Source organism: Notolabrus celidotus, chromosome 2 (assembly GCF_009762535.1).
Source record: "Notolabrus celidotus isolate fNotCel1 chromosome 2, fNotCel1.pri, whole genome shotgun sequence".
Classification (NCBI taxonomy): domain Eukaryota; kingdom Metazoa; phylum Chordata; class Actinopteri; order Labriformes; family Labridae; genus Notolabrus; species Notolabrus celidotus.
Window position 1 is genome coordinate 38,349,478 of NC_048273.1, and position 19,612 is coordinate 38,369,089.

The 19,612-nt window shown below is 41.4% G+C and overlaps 1 protein-coding gene across 7 annotated transcripts in view; it reads right to left on the bottom strand.

Moving 5' to 3' along the window:
- Nucleotides 1-19,612, bottom strand: part of tprb (translocated promoter region b, nuclear basket protein) — a 35,477-nt gene that overhangs the window by 10,369 nt on the left and 5,496 nt on the right. For all 7 annotated transcript variants that reach the window (XM_034701613.1, XM_034701606.1, XM_034701600.1 and 4 more), the window contains exons 14-39: nt 19,381-19,607; nt 19,128-19,291; nt 18,884-19,026; nt 17,406-17,554; nt 11,827-11,989; nt 11,554-11,688; nt 11,245-11,385; nt 10,819-10,990; nt 10,162-10,328; nt 9,556-9,708; nt 8,599-8,715; nt 7,997-8,200; nt 7,657-7,844; nt 7,347-7,494; nt 6,339-6,476; nt 6,024-6,155; nt 5,745-5,875; nt 4,473-4,641; nt 4,235-4,381; nt 3,911-4,109; nt 3,597-3,778; nt 2,417-2,490; nt 2,076-2,272; nt 1,681-1,968; nt 641-795; nt 447-527 (exon numbers count right to left, since the gene is read on the bottom strand). In XM_034701613.1, coding sequence (XP_034557504.1) covers nt 447-527; nt 641-795; nt 1,681-1,968; nt 2,076-2,272; nt 2,417-2,490; nt 3,597-3,778; nt 3,911-4,109; nt 4,235-4,381; nt 4,473-4,641; nt 5,745-5,875; nt 6,024-6,155; nt 6,339-6,476; nt 7,347-7,494; nt 7,657-7,844; nt 7,997-8,200; nt 8,599-8,715; nt 9,556-9,708; nt 10,162-10,328; nt 10,819-10,990; nt 11,245-11,385; nt 11,554-11,688; nt 11,827-11,989; nt 17,406-17,554; nt 18,884-19,026; nt 19,128-19,291; nt 19,381-19,607 — 4,164 coding nt within the window. The remainder of the gene's footprint in view (nt 1-446; nt 528-640; nt 796-1,680; nt 1,969-2,075; nt 2,273-2,416; nt 2,491-3,596; nt 3,779-3,910; nt 4,110-4,234; nt 4,382-4,472; nt 4,642-5,744; nt 5,876-6,023; nt 6,156-6,338; nt 6,477-7,346; nt 7,495-7,656; nt 7,845-7,996; nt 8,201-8,598; nt 8,716-9,555; nt 9,709-10,161; nt 10,329-10,818; nt 10,991-11,244; nt 11,386-11,553; nt 11,689-11,826; nt 11,990-17,405; nt 17,555-18,883; nt 19,027-19,127; nt 19,292-19,380; nt 19,608-19,612) is intronic.

Consider the following 19,612-nt stretch of genomic DNA (forward strand, 5'->3'; position numbering starts at 1 on the left):
CACTTTTTTGATTTTGTTATTATCCTTTTTACCTTTCGTATTTATTTATTTATTCATTCATCATTTAACCTATTTATTTTATTTAAATTATTATTGATTTCTTCTATTCATTTCTCTATTTATTTTTCTTTTAAATTGGTTAATTATAATTATAATTTATTATTAATATAATATTTATTTATCTAACTACCTAATTTATTCACTTATCTGCTTATTTATTTTTGTTTTACAGTCATTGAGCATTGTCTGGTTATTGTTTGACTTGTACACATATTACAAAATGATATGTATATTTATGATACATGTATAATCTGCACATCTCTTATATTATTTATTTTTACTCCCTGGTATATATGTTTTGTTTTTTTTAAGTTTATAGTACATAATGTGTAAAAATTCAAATAAACATCTTTGAAAAATAATAAAAATGTTAACTGATTGCTAACCTGGATTGCTTCTGCACCATCCTGACTATCTGTTGGCACCACCCCTTCAGCCTCAGCACTGTCCTCCACCAGCACCTCCTCCTGTGGAGAGAGCAAAGCACTTGCATGAGAACCACACCTGACTCTGCACCTGATTTCTGATCATTAATAACAATGAGAAACTCCCACTCAGCTGATGCAACCCCCTGCCTCACCTCTGGACCCACTCTCTGGATGATGCGGAGCTTCTTTGGTATTGGAGCCCTAGATGGATCCTCCTGGTTTGTTTCTGTGTCGGTAACCATGCTGGTGCTCTCCTCCTCCTCACGAGGTCTCTTGGACATGGAGGAAGTTCCTGGTGTTGCTGAAACTAGAAATGATACATGTCGTTAAGTCTACTTTCATTTACCGAGGGGAAACTATGACTTTTAAAAATCAAACCATGTTTGGGCTGTCCTCTTGTACCCTGACTGGTAGGTGATTCCAAAGGAGAAAAGCAGAGGGGCCTGATAATAATTCCAGGCCCTTCCTCCCATACTAGCACACAGACTTTACGTAGAACAGGGCAAACATGACCCTCTAAGCTCTTTAGTAGCTCCTTACGAGAAAGCAGTACAAATGTCTTTTTAATCCTTTCACATTTTTTATCCTCTTGCCGTGTTCTTCAATCCGTTTCTCAAACTTTTTCCCAATTTAAACAACCTGCCTTCCCATTTTTACCTCCTTGCGTCATAGTGTTGTAAGCCTCTAGCAGCATAAGAAGCGTGAGCTAGCTCCAACTATAAGCTTTATCTAAAGGAAAGTTAAATTGCGCCCCATATAGCGAGCTGCCCGGGGTTCCATTCCAGCCTGCGGCCCCTTTCCTGCATGTCGTTCCCCCACTATCTCCCGGTTTCCAACCCTATCCAGTGTCCTATCCTCTATAAATAGAGGTGTAACAAAAGCCCAAAAATACAACTAAAAAAATAAAACAATATTAAACAATTGTAGTAAGAAATAACATTTTTTTACTTCAAAAATTAGAAAAACAAATAAGGAAAAAAAAGAATGATCTACGAAAGCTAGTGCAACAGAAAGGCATTTTCTATCCCCTTTCTTTCTTTCCAATGTTTGTAAAACAGGGTGTGATGTAAAATCTATCATTACTAGCTTATTATTATAATCAGATGTACATCCCATAATCCCTTTAAACTACCTGACTTCATATCATACCACGGTACAACTCTAACCTATAATCAAAACGTTATTTTCCTACCAGTTCCAAACACAGAGGTAGAGGACGTCGAAGGCCATTCCACCTGGGTGCTAGGTGTTGCCTCGATGACCACAGGCGGTGGCTCCTGATTGGCTGGCTCTGCATGGGTCACGCTCTGTTGCTGAGTAGGTTGGACGAATGCTGTAGCCTGCGTCTGTGTCTGTTGCACAGTCAGCATGGGGCTGGCTAAGGTGGTCTGGACGTTGGGGCTGGCAGAGCGCACAGAGCCGCTGGCACTGCCGTACACGGTCACATGCTCCACAGGAGGGCCTTCAGAGGTCTGCATGGCTGGAGAGGAGAACAAAGAAGGTGTTTCATTGAGCCTGAAACAAATAACATTTACACTCATCTTAAGGACCAGATTCCTCCACCTGCAGCTTTACAGTTTGACCTACCTTCCTGCGACTCCACCTGTGTGGTGGGCATGACAGTAGCGGTGGGTGTTGGAGTGGGGACAGGAGCTGGAGTGATCATGGGTCTGATGCTTGCTCTTGGAGTAGGTTTGTTTCCTGGATTGACAGGCTGCTTGCTTCCTGTAGCCACAACAGGTGTTGGCCTAATGTTGGCAGTCGGGGGCTCAGAGGTGCTGGCACTGACAGAGACAGAGACAGAGACCAGGACGTCAACATCACATCACTGATAAACAATTTATTAAAAAGACAAAAAATAATTCAGCTTCTGTACAGCCATAGTGCATCTCAGTGTTATCTTATGTACTTAATATAGTGCATCATACCTGCCCCTGTCTGCAGCTGGGGTTGTCTTCAGGCTGATCTGTCTCTGTTCAGCACTCCTCTGCTGCTCCTGGGTCTGAAAATCAGGACCAAAAAAGAGCAAAGTTATCAGAGACACCAACAACAGCGTCACATCTGATGATACATACAACTTTTTAAAAGTAAACTGAAGAATTACCTTTTTAATTTGGGGTATCTATTTTTAGCCCTGGACTGCATTACTACAATCATTGTTTCAACAACATTTATTTATTTGGTTATCTATTCATTTCTTGTATTTATCTGATCTTTTTAACTTTAACTAATTTTTATTTCTGTTTTCTACCCTTACTTATTTTATTGATTATGTTTATTTTAAGTCTTTTTTTAGTCTTTTATTATTTTACACATGTCTGTTGTTTTCTGTCTCTCTGTTCTTTTGTGAAGCACTTTGGGCTGAATGCTTGTATGTACGAGAAGTGTTATATAAATAAAGTTGAGTTGATGCAGAAGTGACAAACTCCTTCAGCTCTTTTAAACCATAGGTTCTCAAAATGTGGGTCGGGACCCCCTGGGGGGTTGCGAGACACAAATAGGGGTTTGTGAGATGTCTTTCAAATTTTTTTTTTTCTTTCAAGTTATTTAAAAACTTTATACATTTTACCCATTACAGTAAAATATATAAAGTTTTCTGCCTCTCTTTGTTTCCAGATGACTCCTAAGTTTAGGGTTAGTGAACAGTTCATTTTCTAAAGCATCAGTAGCAGCAGATTAATTCATAACAGCACAGGAAACATAGACACATGCTCACATAGGTAGGGTCATTTTCTGCAGACCAGCTAGATGAAGCTACATTAAATCACTTTGAGGGACAGTGGGGGTCACGAGTCTTTGGCACCTATATTTTGGGGGTTGCGGGCTGAAAAGTTTGGGAACCCGTTTTAAACAACACTTTTTTAAACAGTTTTAAAACATTTCCAAGGGGTTGAATTGTATCATTCCCACACGTTTAGGTAAGGTTATATCAGAACTATGATGTGAGGATAATTTTATTACCACTGATATCAAAGTTGAGCCTCTTTCTTGATCCTGTTTAGGCCCTTGCTTTGTGTTTTTGATGGTTACTAAATAATAACTCTGTGTTTATCTTCCACTGACACTGAAAAAAAGTCTTGGCATGTTATCACTTGAAAGCAGACTCACCTTGCTGGGTCCTGCCTCTGGTTGCTCGTCTCTCTGCTCTTGTCCTCGCAGGTCTCTTATCTCTCTCTCCTGTCGACTCAGACGGCCCTCGTATTGAGACTTAAGGGCACTCACTCGCACCTCCAGCTCCTCGCGCTGTTGCTTTAGCTCCTCGTTTTCTTTTTGCAGCTGGTCTGTGGAGCCTGGACATAAGATACTTAGGTTTGAGATTCAAACACAGAAAACACGGGACACTGCAAAATAAAGCTAAGAAAAGAACTGAGGAAAGAATCTATGAAATAAGGATTATATTATCACACATTGGACACACTCACCCTTGAGCTGACTGATCTTCTGCTTGGCACTAACAAAGGCCTTCTTGGTCTTCTCCTCCTTCTCAGCCATCTGTTGTCTCAGTGTTTCCTCCTGTGAAGCTTTGTCCTGCAGCTCCTGCCTCAGCCTGGTCAACTCTGTCTGCAGTCTAGAGGATTGTTCCTGGGCATTACGCACGTCAGTCTTGCGCTCTGTAACCACCTATAGCAGGCCAGGAAGACACAATTCTAATAAATGTGGGTAACTAGAAAAAAGACACGCTCACAATCAAACTGTATTGCAGTCAAAGGTTGTCACTAGAACCTGTGAGCCTTGAGATATTTCACCTTGTTGATGTTCTCCAGCTGTCCCTCCAGCTCCTTGATCTTAACGTCGGCCTGGCTCAGAGAATCTCTGAGGCTCTGCAGCTCCTGAACTGAAGCTTGACGAGCTTCCTCTTCTTGGGACGGGCCTGCTGCAGCCTCAGCCACCATCTGGAGGAAATGTTAGATCAATTTACATGATTACACTGTAAAACAAGGGTTCATGTCACGTGGCCTACAACCTTGAACTTTAGAGACTCACCTTGTCATGTTCCAACTTGAGTTCATCATACTGAGTCTTGTAGCGGCGTCCAATCTTCTTGACCTGGGTGATAGTCCGTAATTTCTCTGCAATGTCCTGGTTCTTACTCATAACTTCATTCCTCAGATTATTCAACTGGCCTTGCAGGGGTGTCATTTGGTTATTGGTTCTACGAGAGGAAAGAAGACATGAATGTTAACTAGGGATGCAAATTTCAAGTATTTCCTGGGATCGATCTTTGGAAATGTAAACGATCAATTATCGATTAACCATTATAAAAACGTAAAAGTTTTCCATGTCAAAAAGAAAGCCGAATGTGTTTTTTCCCCTGAATTAAATTTTCCTTCACGACAGTGTTTATAACTGACAGTATTGAATATCTACGGATCGTATTGAGGTGTTCAAAATATTAAACACACTGAATATCAACGTGTGGAGCAGAGTCATAATCTCTGTGGACACACAGTCATAAAAGTGAAGGCTCAGATTTCAACAAGGGAACTGAACAGAAACATATTTCAGACTCACAGGGTCCAGTTTTCTGTCTACTCGTTCTTATTGAGAAAAATAAACATGTGAACGTGGTCAGGTGTCAGCCGGGAGCACAACAGGGTCAGAATCAGTCCGGCGGCAGAGAGAAGAAGCGCTCGTGGAGACCTGTCACTCAGCTGCAGCCGCCACCTGAGTGTCTCCACTGTGAGCAACACCTTCAGTCAGCTGATTCACATCCAAACATGCTTTAAACTTCAAACACCTCCCTGATAGCTGAACCAAATATGAGACCACATGATGTTTGTTCCACGTGAGAGAAAATCCTCTTAACAATCAATTAATCGATACTCGATTAATTAAAACACATCCCTAGTGTTAACGGTGTGTGAAACAGTATAATCCCTGGGAGCTTCAGGTAAAGCATGTGTTTAGTGAAAAAGAACTGCTGGCCATGATTTCCTTTTCTGTGCTGTGTTTTTTTTTTGCAGTCCCATCAGCAATTTAAGAGGCACTCGGTGTAGGAGCAGACTTTTAGCTTCACCTGCATACAAATGACCGTCTTTAAAAAACGAATAAAGATAAATTGTCTTCAGGTCTGACTGCAGATGGAAGCCTGATTGCATTATGGCAGATGCATTCTGTTTTGTTTGTTCTCCACAGCGACGGTTTCCTGCAGTTGATGTGTACTGATGCATATGACAGTACTTCTCAGAGTGCAAAAAAACCCAACAGAAAGCATTCCACACAGAAAACAACTGGTGTCTACTTTTAATCCCTCACCTGGCAACCTCTCCTTTGAGTCGTGCATTCTCCTCACAGAGCTGCTGAATGCGTTTGAGATGTGCCTCCTTCTCAGAGTTCAGACGCTTGTACTCTTCTGGATCCGAATCTTTTTGCTGGCTCACCAAATTCTAAAAGAGAAGCAGAGAGTCGGATGTAAGTGGTTTGAAATGATAATACAAAGCAACAAAAAGATTAACACTTCAGTAAATAAATGCAAAAAAGACAGGCATACACGCCTCCTTTCTCTCTGGCCATCTTATACTGATCTATACTGACCTGGGTCCGAGCTTTCCAGCGCCTGATCTCATCTTCGAGTATCTTCTTCTCGGCCTGCAGTACGCCGCTCTTCTCGCTCAGCTCAGAGTTGGCCTGGTGTAGCGGCATGATCTCTGACTCCAGCTTTTGGACCTGGAGGACAGAAAACAAGCTGAAACTACAAGGACTCGAGAGCTCACTCAGGAATACTTCTTAAAAAACCATCCTGTATGGTTGTTTGGTTAATTAGAGGACGCTGTGCTGGTCTGCTTCAGTATACTCTCAAGAGTTTCAATAACACAACCAATGCATTTCTCCATCCTGTCTAACCGATACCTTTGCTTGCGTTTGCTGCAGTTCTTGCTCCATCTTTTCCTTGTCCTGTCTCAGCATCTTGTTGGTCTCCACCAGAATGCTCATTGTTTCGGTTTTCTTCATCAGCTCATCATGCTGGGCCAGGGTCTTTGCTGTCACCTGCAGAAAATGAGCATTAGACTTTTAGCCACATGTTGCATTTTTAAGTTTGGGTGGCCAGATTAGTTTGCACATACGTCTTTATGTGTATGTTATTGGTTAAGATGTTCTACACCTTATCTTAACTTGATTAGAGGGAGGGGAGTAAACAGATGGTTAAAACATCCAGGCGAGAAAATGATCAATCTTCTTCTTTTTATCATCTCGACAGACTGTAAAGACTGTCCAAAGATAACATCGGACTTCCACCAGATCTGTGTCCGGTCTGTCCCTGATCCACTGTGGTCCGGCTCTGTGCTCTCTCGTCTGTCAACACCCACCCGCTGCCTTTTCAGAACGCAGCACGGAGCAGGACCGCCAGACAGCTGGAGTCATGTGACCGAGGTTTTCCTGTGGTAATTACTGAATCAAAGATTCTCCTCCTCCTCTCCTCATCCATGTTGTCTTTGTGGTCCTCTGATAACCTCTGACCTGTTGACTCCAGGCCTGGCTCCACTCACCATGACGGTTTGTTGTTGTAGTTAAGTGAAATACGATCTAGTGAAAACACACAGTGTTTTATTACCGCTGTCCCGCTCCATCTGCTCTGTTGAGATTGATGCGTTGTGCTCTGGCATCTGGCAAAATTTGAGGTCTTGCGTCTCTGATCCGGATGGCTCCGACCTGCCGGATCAGAGACGCAGCCAGAATGCAACGGAGCGGATTCAGTGGAAGTTACCACATTGACTAGAACAGAAACCTATTAGATCTGGTGCTGTGACGGCTCAGAGACGTACTGGACACGGATCCACACACTCCTACAACTGGTGCTGTGATGTAACCTACTTGGAAGAAGTCTTAAAACAACATGATTGAAATATGAAAACCTACCTGCATCCTCTCCTTTGCAGCACTCAAGCTGTCCTGCACCTCCTTCAGCTCGTGTTCCAGGTGCTCCGCTCTCAGACGGTAACGCAAACTCTCCCCTTGGGCAATCTCGTAACGAGACTCTGTAATCTCCTTCTGACGACGCACAAACCTGGGATTTCAGAATACAAAAAGTCCATTTAAAGTAAGCATGAAAGAACAGCTCTGAGACGATGGTTCATAACAGCACTCTACTAGAGATGGAAACATCCACCCTTTGGTTAACTTGTGCCAGATTTTGATTTAAACCATGATTCCAGATAACATGCATTACCTAAGAATCTCAAGGACTTGGTCTTGAGATTTTCCTTCTTCGGTCAGGGAGATATTCATGGGACTCTCATTAACGACGCGCTGCAAATTCTGAGCCATCTTGCTGCTCATCGCCTGGATCTGTTCATGCAGCAGGGTGTTCTGCTTTCGTAACTCATCATGGCTGCTCTCCATCTTTGACATTTCCTCCTGGAAAATGAGCAAAGAAGTTAAGGGTGAAACTGTAATTTTCAAACTTGCATTTTTATCACGAGAACTTTCTGTGACGGTTCAAACTTCCTGCTCTATATAACCTGTTCAGTCACTACCTATACATTTTTCAGAACCCCTCTACAACCAACCTTGAGGATCTTCTCCTGCTCCCCCCAGGACACCCTCGCCTCCATCAGCTGAGCGCTGATCCTCTGCATTTTCTCTTCCAGTTGATGTTTGAGCTCCACGGCCTGCAGAGCCTGAGCCTTAGCCGTCTGCAGGGCTTCCACGTCTGCTGCATGCAGGATCATCTCCCGCTCGTACTTGTCTTGTGCTTCAGCTGCCAGCTTAGCCTTGGAATTAGGGACATTTACATTGATTTGAAATTTTCTTTGCTTGTACATTTTAAATCACGCCACTGCAGTCGCTGTTTTTGTTGCTTACTCGTTTGCTTTTTGAACACTCAGAGATATAAACAATGTCATCAACCTTTGCTCCAGAAAAAGTAGCTGATCATTTATGAAATTTAAGTACAGAGACACTCAATAACATCTATCTTAGAGTAAAGATAATGCGGTAACACAGACATAAGGAAATCTGTTGATCTTTTAGAGATTACTGTAAAGGTACTTGAGAGCAAGAACAACATGTGGATGAGTATCAAATCAGTAAAACTTTGTGTCATAGAAAGGTGATGGTATGAGCTTTGTGTTTGAGAATGATCAGAGTACACTTGATAAAAGCTGTTTACCTGCTGCTGGTTGTCTTGTAGCGCTTGCTGCTGCTGGACTTCGGCTAATGAAACTTTCTGCAGCACCGCCTGGTGATCTTCTTGAGCGCTGCTGAGGCTCCTCCTCAGTTTATTCATCTAACAGAAATAGAACATAAAACAACATTAACAGGTGTTCTTACATTTTCAATGTTAAACAAAGACTGGAAGGGAAGAATTCAGTAAACTGCAAAATGTTTTTTGTGAAAACTGCGTTTGACCCAGAGTGTGTAAACATTCATGCGTGTACGTGACAGACTCTGTCTCTGTCTCACCACTATCATCTCTATCTCTTCATCTCCTCTATCCCTCTCCAGGTCTGGCTTAAAACACTCTAAAAATTAAGTCCCATGAAATAAAATGTGCTCAAAACATCCCATAAATGGACAAGAAACCAGAGCATAACTCAAGTATATAACAGATCGAGGTCAAAATAAGGGGACAAACCTCTATGAAAGCACTCTGGTACCATCTCAGTTGATTAAATGGTCAAAACTAAGCCTTGATGGTTTTAGAAAAATCTAATCTTGTGTCATAATTATAAGAAAACAGTTGCAATTATGAGATAAAGAGCATTATTATGGAATAAAAAGTCATAATCATCAGATAGTATACATTAAGATGAGAATATCCTCATAATGTGATAAAAATAGAATAATTTGGGATAAGTGCCTAGCTTAATGGCACCTCCGCAGTGAACAGGAAGTGAACTGACACCTCTCGGCCCACCAACTCAAAGGAAGGAACTTAAAGGAAGTTTGTCCTTGCCACTGTAACTTGCTAAATGCTGCAAAGTGCTCTGCTCATGGTGGATTAAGATGAGATCAGACTGAGTCCTGTCTGTAAAACGGGATTAGATCTTATCCTGTCTTGATTTTGGGTCTTTTTTAATAATAGAACATAGAGTACGATTGATTGATGAAGTGGGATTTAACAAACCTGTTCCTCCATCAACTCCAGAGCTCTCTTCTTCTGCTCCTCAGAGTTGTGTTTCTGTTTCTCTGCCTCTGCTAGTTTCTCCCCTAGCATGTGGCGCTGCTTCTCCGCCTCCTTCATGCGAGCTTCAATGGTTGAGCGGGCCTGATTTGTAACCTGGTCGTTGGGTGTTGAGAACAGACAGTTAGCTTTATTAGTGTTTCAGGATTGGCTTTATTATTTCAAGAGATTTTCAAAGATAAGACATACATTTGAATTTACTAAACTAAGCAAATTAAATGATAAAGTATAGAAATAAAACTTTTAATAGAAGATCCGAGCTGTTCAGAAGAACATACAACATTTGGGTTGTGTTTTTTAATTCATTATTTTTTGAAGTATTCAAACGTGTGTCTCTAAGAAAATAATGATTGGTACTAATAAGTGGTGAAAAGAAAATGTTGATGAAAGCACAACAATGCTCAATAAATGGCAGTGAAATTTGCGTATTTGTCATGTATCATATTATAACCTTCTGTTATGTAGAATAATGTGCTCCTTGCAGATCTAACCATGGGGAAACAAAACTGTTGTATAAAACCTGACAAGTAGCTTTGGTGTATTTTGCACCTGCTTCTCTTTGTCCAGGGACTCCTCAAGGCTCTGAGCCATGGCACGATACTGCTCCATGTTGGATGTGGCTGCTCTTAGACTCTCTGCCAGCTCCTCTGCCCGGGTTTCAGCCAGCCGCAGACGTCCCTGTAGGTCCTCTCTGTCTTGATCTGAACCCTGCAGGGCTGGAAGAACAGTTCAGTTTTTAATGTTTGACAACAGAGCAATCAGAGTGCGCTTTCAGGGAGGGGAGGGAGCACAGTGCACTAATGAAAGTAAAATTACATCGTTATAAGTCTGTGTTTTAAAAACAAGCATTTCAAAGAGTGTGACTAAGACATTCCAGGATCCTGTCTAACACACACTGTAAAACAAACTGAGCAAGGGAGAGTAATGCTTCTTAATGAAGACTAGGTCCAGTATTCAACTAAGTCAGCTGACCTGAAAATGAACAGTATTTTTAAAATGTGAGAATTGAATTATATCTTATCACCTTCACAAAAACGCAAACAAAGTAAATGCTAAGGTAAGTGGAAAACCAATCATACAATCTGTGTATATGAGAATCTACTTAATAACAGCCTTGTTGTAATCTGAAGCCATGTAGTTTCATGTCAGCGAGTGAAAACAATCACTATTTGTTTTACTTTTCTTAGAGACTGAGTTTAAACAAACCTCTCGTAATAGGTGTGGTAGGGGAGCTCAGGATGTGACGTGCGTCGCCGCCGCCGCCTTGCTGCAGATGCAGGTTTCTGAGTTCCAGCTCGGCAGCACTCTGCATCTCCTTGGTCTTCTGGTATAAAGCCACCTGAGTCTCCAGCTGCCTCTTTGCCTCCATCAACTGGATCTGTGCATGAGATGATAAAGCAGGAGGTAGAGAGTTATACTCTGATGATTTGTTTCATAATTTGAAGACTGGGTCAGAGTTCGTATGCTTTTTCTGTCAAGAGGGGGTGTTCAAGATAAACCAGAGCACTGAGATGTTCACTATGCCCTTGAAATACTAAACCTTAACACCTTTGAATGTGAAGACAGATCTAATTTAATTAACCAGAATAATCTTGGACACCAACAGGAAAAACTATCCGGTATCACACTCACTTCCTGGTTTCTGCTGAGCAGGTGTCGCTGCTCCACCTCATGCTCCAGCCTCTTCTGTAGCTGTGAGATCTCTCGTTCCTGTTTCTCCAGCTGAACATTCAGACGGTCACGTGTATCTGTCTCTGAACGCTCCAGAGTGGCCTACAAGAAAAAAATAGTTGAACAGTTTGAACTATCTGTCTGTGTGTCTGTGTGTCTGTGTGTGTGTGTGTGTGTGTGTGTGTGTGTGTGTGTGTGTGTGTGTGTGTGTGTGTGTGTGTGTGTGTGTGTGTGTGACAATTGATTTTTTCTTTTTGACTAACAGAATACCTGAATGGTCTGGAGGTTGGTCAGCAGTAGGTTCTGAGTTTGTTGTTGGCTCAGGATCGACTCTTTCTCCTGGTTCAACCTCGACTCCTCAAGCTTCAGCATGTCTCTCTCCTTACGCAGGCTCTCAGTCCGACCCTAAGAGAAGACAGGGGGAGACAAATCTGATGTAAATAGCTCTCGGAGACACCAAGTAGTCAAAAGTGACCATGAAGCATCAGTGCTGGCACATATATCATAATTCAAAGGCAAATGGATGCTGGAATGAAGACAAACCTCAGCCATGGAGAGTTTCTCTTTGGCAGCTCTCAGGTCCTCAGTCAGAGTGTTGATGGTCTGCTCATGCTTCTGTGTGGCAGCAGCCATCTGTTGCCCTTTCTCTCGGAGGGAAGTAATCTCTTTCCTGTAGCCCTCGACATTGTCCTGCAGCATCTCGTACCTGACAGTGTTGAAACAGACTTAATGTTGCTGATGTTTAAGTACTCTATTTGTTCTCTTAAAACCTTATGAGTGCAGTTAAAAAGAAGGAACACATTTCAAGGCTTGTTGTCTAATAGGCATAGTAGAATATTACTAGGGTTGGGCATTTCAAGCCAAAATACTATTCGATAATCATTGGCATCTATTCGATGATTATTCAAATAATAATTTGAGGTGCTGCTACAGTAGCGGGCACTGACAGCGCCTGTCTCGATCTTTATGTCTGCGTTTCTGTGACGTGGCGTGGCGCGTGTTTACGTTTTACATCTATGCTCAGTCTCTAGAAATACGTGTGTAGTAGTGTGAGATTCAGAAACAGAGAAAATTGCTGCGACTGTTGCCAATGTTTTTTTTTCTTCTTTTGCTATTTAATGCAGTTAGCATTCTTCTTATTCCGTTACTTAATGCAGTTAACAAACAGCTTTAACCCTCAAAGACCTAGACGGCCGGCAGCGGCCTAAAAAAGCTATTGTTCTTAAATGTTTAATACCTTTTGAACCACTAATCCTACCAACGAGCTCTAAAAACTCAGTTACAGCGGGCATTCTCAGCTTTCCATTGATACCACACTTAGTAGAATGCAGAATGTATCTATCTGAAAAGTCACTTTTACTTCAGTGTCCTAATTTATGATATAATAACATCTCTATACACTAGATGTAATGGTATTGTAAATATCATGGTATTTCGGTTTCAAAATTCTCACAATAATGCCGTGGCATGTGACGGTATCAAACAGGGACTCGGAGTACTCCTGCTAGTGTAGTTTGTTTCTGGTGCCATTGGGTGCATCAAAGCTCTAAACTGCAGTCTCCTCGCTCCTCGGCCGAACAGGAATTAGTTACTGACACGCCATTTTAACTTGCGTTCCAAAGCTCTAAACGCTGCTGGAGGAGAGAGGAGAGAGGAGAGAGGAGAGAGGAGAGAGGAGAGAGGAGACGGATCGGAGGAGGGATGATCGAGGAAACACGAGAGCAGACTTTGCGGAAGTCTTTTCTCTGACAGACACGCCCCCTTATCGAATATCACTCACTGATTGGACGCTGCAGCGGCTCAGACCTAACCAAAACTTAGCATCAGCTGAGTTTAATAACAGAGAAAAGACAGACCTTAAAACAGTCACTAAGGGTGCCCTGAAACAGACCTTAAAACAGTCACTAAGGGTGCCCTGTAACAGATCTTAAAACAGTCACTATGGGTGCCCTGAAACAGACTTAAAAACAGTCAATAAGGGTGCCCTGAAACAGACCATAAAACAGTCACTAAGGGTGCTCTGAAACAGACTTTAAAACAGTCACTAAGGGTGCCCTGAAACAGACCTTAAAACAGTCACTAAGGGTGCCCTGAAACAGACCTTAAAACAGTCACTAAGGGTGCCCTGAAACAGACCTTAAAACAGTCACTAAGGGTGCCCTGTAACAGATCTTAAAACAGTCACTATGGGTGCCCTGAAACAGACTTAAAAACAGTCAATAAGGGTGCCCTGAAACAGACTTTAAAACAGTCACTAAGGGTGCCCTGAAACAGACCTTAAAACAGTCACTAAGGGTGCCCTGTAACAGATCTTAAAACAGTCACTATGGGTGCCCTGAAACAGACTTAAAAACAGTCAATAAGGGTGCCCTGAAACAGACCTTAAAACAGTCACTAAGGGTGCCCTGAAACAGACCTTAAAACAGTCACTAAGGGTGCCCTGTAACAGATCTTAAAACAGTCACTATGGGTGCCCTGAAACAGACTTAAAAACAGTCAATAAGGGTGCCCTGAAACAGACCATAAAACAGTCACTAAGGGTGCTCTGAAACAGACTTTAAAACAGTCACTAAGGGTGCCCTGAAACAGACCTTAAAACAGTCACTAAGGGTGCCCTGAAACAGACCTTAAGGCTGATTTATACTTCTGCGTCGCCCCTACGCAGCAGGGGCTGACGCGGACATGAGCCCCACATACTTCTGCGTCGGTGTGTCCGTGTCGCGCAGATAATTCTCCGCCGAAACGCCTGAGGGCAGTGTGGTCTCTCTGATAGCCGGTCTCCTACTTCCGGCCCGCTACGATCTCTGTTTACTTTTCCACATCGATTCAGAGCGTGTTATGTTAATCTACAGCTGATACATGTTGCTGTTTATCGTACAGACATGATTACATGAAGAATAGAGAGGAGGACATGAAATACACGGCCGATGTGTGGCCGATGTCCGGGATCCCGGAAGTGCTGTGAATGCGGGAAAGACAAAGCCGCCGAGCGGACCAATCACAGGGCTTGCGGTCCGCGTCGGCTCTACGCGGAGTTACATTTTGGAGGAGGTGCACGTCAGCTACGTGCGTAGACCTCTGCGTAGGTACTGGAGCTACGCAGACCTACGGCGTAGGGTACGCCGTCAGTTCGACGCAGAAGTATAAATCAGCCTTTAAGGGTGCCCTGAAACAGACCTTAAAACAGTCACTAAGGGTGCCCTGTAACAGACTTTAAAACAGTCACTAAGGGTGCTCTGAAACAGACTTTAAAACAGTCACTAAGGGTGCCCTGAAACAGACTTTAAAACAGTCACTAAGGGTGCCCTGAAACAGACCTTAAAACAGTCACTAAGGGTGCCCTGAAACAGATCATAAACACACGTTGGTTTCTAAACAGTCTGTATTTGATGAGCTGAGATTAAAAAGTGTTTGATATGAGTTTAAAACACAAAATACTGAACGCAAAATCATTAATTCAATATAACAGAGGATAGATTATGTTATATCTGATTGTTTTTGTCAGATTCACTGTCTAACGAAATAGAGTAATAGAGTCTAACATCATTGATAGAATATATATTAATGATCAGTTATTTCTCCTGTTAGTTTCCATGTTTGTTCTGGTTTTCTTCTTGAAGAGAAGTCTGACAGTAAAGTTTGTCTGTTAGTAAAAACACTTGTTATATTTCCTGTCAAGTTAATAAAGTTTCATATGAGGCTGATCATTAATGAGCACAGGGTTTGAAAAGAGTTGCATGGGTTCTATTTTCCCTTAAAGTAATAAATAATTTAATAATGAGGCATTTTAAAAGTGAATCGATCTATGATGCTTCAGGACAGAATAAAAAGAGAGCGGATTCTCTTCTTCTGCAGGTGTGTGTTAAACATGTAAACACAGAGACAGAGCTCTGTTACTGTTTATATTGATCAGAGTTATTACAGTGAACATGTGTGTTAAACAGGTGTGTGTTAAACAGGTAAACACAGAGACAGAGCTCTGTCACTGTTTATATTGATCAGAGTTATTACAGTGAACATGTGTGTTAAACAGGTGTGTGTTAAACAGGTAAACACAGAGACAGAGCTCTGTCACTGTTTATATTGATCAGAGTTATTACAGTGAACATGTGTGTTAAACAGGTGTGTGTTAAACAGGTAAACACAGAGACAGAGCTCTGTTACTGTTTATATTGATCAGAGTTATTACAGTGAACATGTGTGTTAAACAGGTAAACACAGAGACAGAGCTCTGTCACTGTTTATATTGATCAGAGTTATTACAGTGAACATGTGTGTTAAACAGGTGTGTGTTAAACAGGTGTGTGTTAAACAGGTGTGTGTTAAACAGGTAAACACAGAGACAGAGCTCTGTTACTGTTTATATTGATCAGAGTTATTACAGTGAACATGTGTGTTAAACAGGTAAACACAGAGACAGAGCTCTGTCACTGTTTATATTGATCAGAGTTATTACAGTGAACATGTGTGTTAAACAGGTGTGTGTTAAACAGGTGTGTGTTAAACAGGTGTGTGTTAAACAGGTAAACACAGAGACAGAGCTCTGTTACTGTTTATATTGATCAGAGTTATTACAGTGAACATGTGTGCAGACACAAACAGCTGTTAAAGCTGTCATCACAAACAGACTTCACGTGACGCTCTGGAGGAGAGGACGTCTCATTTCTCTAAATACAAATCTCCTCTCTCCTCTCTTCTCTGGTTTCATTTCCTCACATCTCTGGTGGGCGTTACTAAGAAGCGAGGAAACAACGTGAGGAAACGACGCGAGGATGGACGTTTAGAGCTTTGAGATGCACCCATTGAGTGGGCCGGTCTGAAAAGCAAATATCATCTCCCATGATCCCCTGCGCAGTGCAGGAAGAGATGGCGAAAAGCACAGAGGGGGAGCGGAGCGGAAAATTTAAAGTAGTGGAACCTCCTGCGAAGTTTCAATCAGAAGTATGGAGGCATTTTGGTTTTGCAGTAAACAAAGACGATTGAGAATAAAATATGACGGACATGCAAAATAAACGGTTTGCAGACACTGCCAGACTACGATCGTCTACGAGTCGGGGAATACAAGTAATATGAGAAGCTACTTGATGAATCATCACCCTGCAGCCGTTTTCACTGGTGGACAATGAGGGATTTAAAAAGTTGCTGAACGCGCTTGAGCCAAGGTACAAAATTCCAGTCAGTTTAAAGACACTCAACTGAAAGTTTGTTTTATTTACTTGTTACTTGAAACACTGGATGTGCCTGCACTGTTCTTTGTACTTGAAAATACCTGTTGGTAGTAATACATGTGATTAGAACATTTGAGCATTATGTTTGTGTTCAATTACAGTAAGTGTGTTTATCCTTATCATTCCTGGCACTTCATTTTTTCACACTATGACATTTTTTCAAAGTCATCTTATTTTTTGACAATACCGCCATAATACCGTACCTTGGGCTTAATACCGTGACGATATCGTACCGTGAGATTTTGATATCATTGCATCCCAACTATATACTCTCAAACCTTTTCTACTGGGTCAGTAAATGATATATAAGAATACACCTACTTTTTACACTGAAAAACCCCTTAGAAAATACTATAATAAATGGCTGTTTCTTCCTTAGTAAAGGTTTGATGGTGACAAAAATTCATTTCGAAGTCTAACACACCTAAGTACAACTTTCTAACAAAACAAAACAAAACTTCCTGATGTTTTGTCTGAGTTCACAGTAAAAAATGACCTACATTTCCAGACAATTTGTAAAAAAAACTTCAGTATTTTCATCCATTATCAGACAAAACCAATATAAAACTGGTGCTTTAAATGCAGCACAGTGGTTCTCCTAAATAAAACGATGTATGGCACTTGATGCTGAGTGCTTCAATAGGTTAGGAAAAAAAAACCAAATACAGGAGAGTCTGGCGCCCCCAAAAATGGTCTAAGTCTTTAAGGGTTAAGACACTCTATAGCTACCGTCTGACAACCAGGCACCGGTAAAAACGATGAAAAATTGTACATTTTAAATGAGAAAATATTCAAAGTAACTCTTTGCCCATCCCTAATTTGAACATTATCAAAACAATTTGCACTTAAAGTTGGCCTTTTTGTTCTCTTCCTGCTCATGCTTATCAACCTTACCTCTTAGAGGCAAAGTCCAGTTGGGTGGATATCCTGGCATTCTGGGAGTGGAGATCGGAGAGCTGCTCCTGGACCCTCTCACTCTGCTCTGTCGTTACCTTATCGCTCTCCACACGCTCCCTCTTGTAAGTAGTGAACACCTCCTGCAACTGCAGACACAACAAGACACTTTCATTTTTGGCAACCAGGTTACACTCATTTGATTTCTAAGAAATGCAATCTTTATGGTGCAGAATAAACATACTTAACACAGGCCTTGAACCACTTCATTAAAGTTAGAATCACTGGAACGGAATACACCTAAATCCTTCTTAATTAGATTCTTTCTGTAAGCCACTGTTGTTCTCTATCTTCCCTCCACTGCAAGCATCATCAGCAATGCAGGGATGTACTGTAGTCTTTGGGTTACACTGTTAAACTAAGGGCAAAAGACTTGATGTACACACCAGCCGCTGCCATCTAGTGGTAATATATGGGGAATGGAAGCTTTACAGTTTTGACTGATGACCAGAAATCTGAAATGGGAGGTTTTTACAGTGGACTAACTTAAGAGCAAATCAAGCCTGGAAATAAAAGTAAGTCATGATAATATATGTTATATGATAGTACACATTATCATAGAACATGTAACAGGCACTACTTAAACAACCAATGGGGTATAAGGTCGGTATTTATGCAACACTTACATCCCAGAAATGTAAAGACTTTCTGCCTGTGAGCCTGTGACCCTCAGGTCTTCAGGTAGTGGATTTTTAATTGAAAATTTAAATAAATCAATAAATCATAAATAATACAGAAGCACAGACTATTTACAATTAGCAATTTACCAGGCGCTAAAGTTTCAATGACATAAACAGTCTTATTTCTAATAATATTACATGTACATTTTTAATTCACTTTATTTTGAATTTGTATTATTCATTAATTTATTGTGGATTATCTCATTATTTATTTAGTCATTAATTTGATCCTATCATCTAATTCCAGAGATTTTAATGGATTATCTTTCAGCATTTTAATATTCTATTCTTTTATTTTGCTGTATTTACTTTAATTGTAGCATCTTAGTTCCTTTTACTGATTTATTCTGTTAGTGTTTAAATATTTTATAAAGTTATTTTATTTTGGTGAGTTTAGTTTCCAATCTTGAGTTTTAAAATCTTATTTTACATCCACTGTTTCCTCATTTAAATATCATGATAGTGTTTCCTTTTTAAATCATGTATCTTAAATCTTTACCTTGTATATGGATTGTGGGATGGGTATGAGGTGGGAATTTTAATGTTTTAGCATTTTTAATTTATTCTATTTAATACTACTTATTATTGTATTTATTTGTATCTATTTATTTATTTATATTAATATTATAATTATTATTATTATTATTATTCAAGTCTAATATCTTCATGAATTGTCACTGTGGGCTTGCCAAAATCGAGTATCATAGTGTTACCATCATCTGATCCAGTAGCACTCACCTGTCGCAGAGCTGCCTTGGCTTCCAATGCTTCAGCAGACTCTGTTGCCATGGACACAAGTGCAGTAGGCGTCCCCGGAGTAGGAATGGCTGCAGGTGAGCGACGGGGAGTTGAAGTCAGGGAGAACTCCTCAGGTGGTGTACCTAAATGTGAAAGATTCTTACGTTCAGCTCCACGTGATCAGTCATCACTTCACTGTACTGAGTCTAAATTAAAAATCTCAGTGTCTCTTTTTTTCCACCACCTTGCTGAGGGAAGCTAACTCCTGTAGCCTGAGCCAGCAGCACACGGTACATGTCCCTCTGCTTAGCGATGGACTCGGTCATCTTGACCTGTTGGCCTCGTTGCTCCTTCAGGGAGTCGAGCTCAGCCAAGGCTCTCTCCAAACTCTGCTCCAGCTCTCCATGCCTGTAAAAAGTAATATTTATCACATTTAAATAATTCATTTTATTGTGTAACAGTGGATCGAAAATTATTCAGCAGACACTGTCACTTACCTGTTGCCAGTGGCCTCAAATTCCTCTCTCTCCTGAGCATCACTGAGCTCCCTGAGGGCCACCAGGAGACGCTGATTCTGCTTCTGGAGCTCCTCTACACTACGGAAGGTCACCAAGTGTTGGCTGATGACCTCTGAAGTGCTGCTGACATCAGCTGAGCTTACCTCCTCTTCAGGAAGCACATGGTTTCCACGGGCCTCCTCCAGCTCGATCAGTAGGACACGAATCTGAA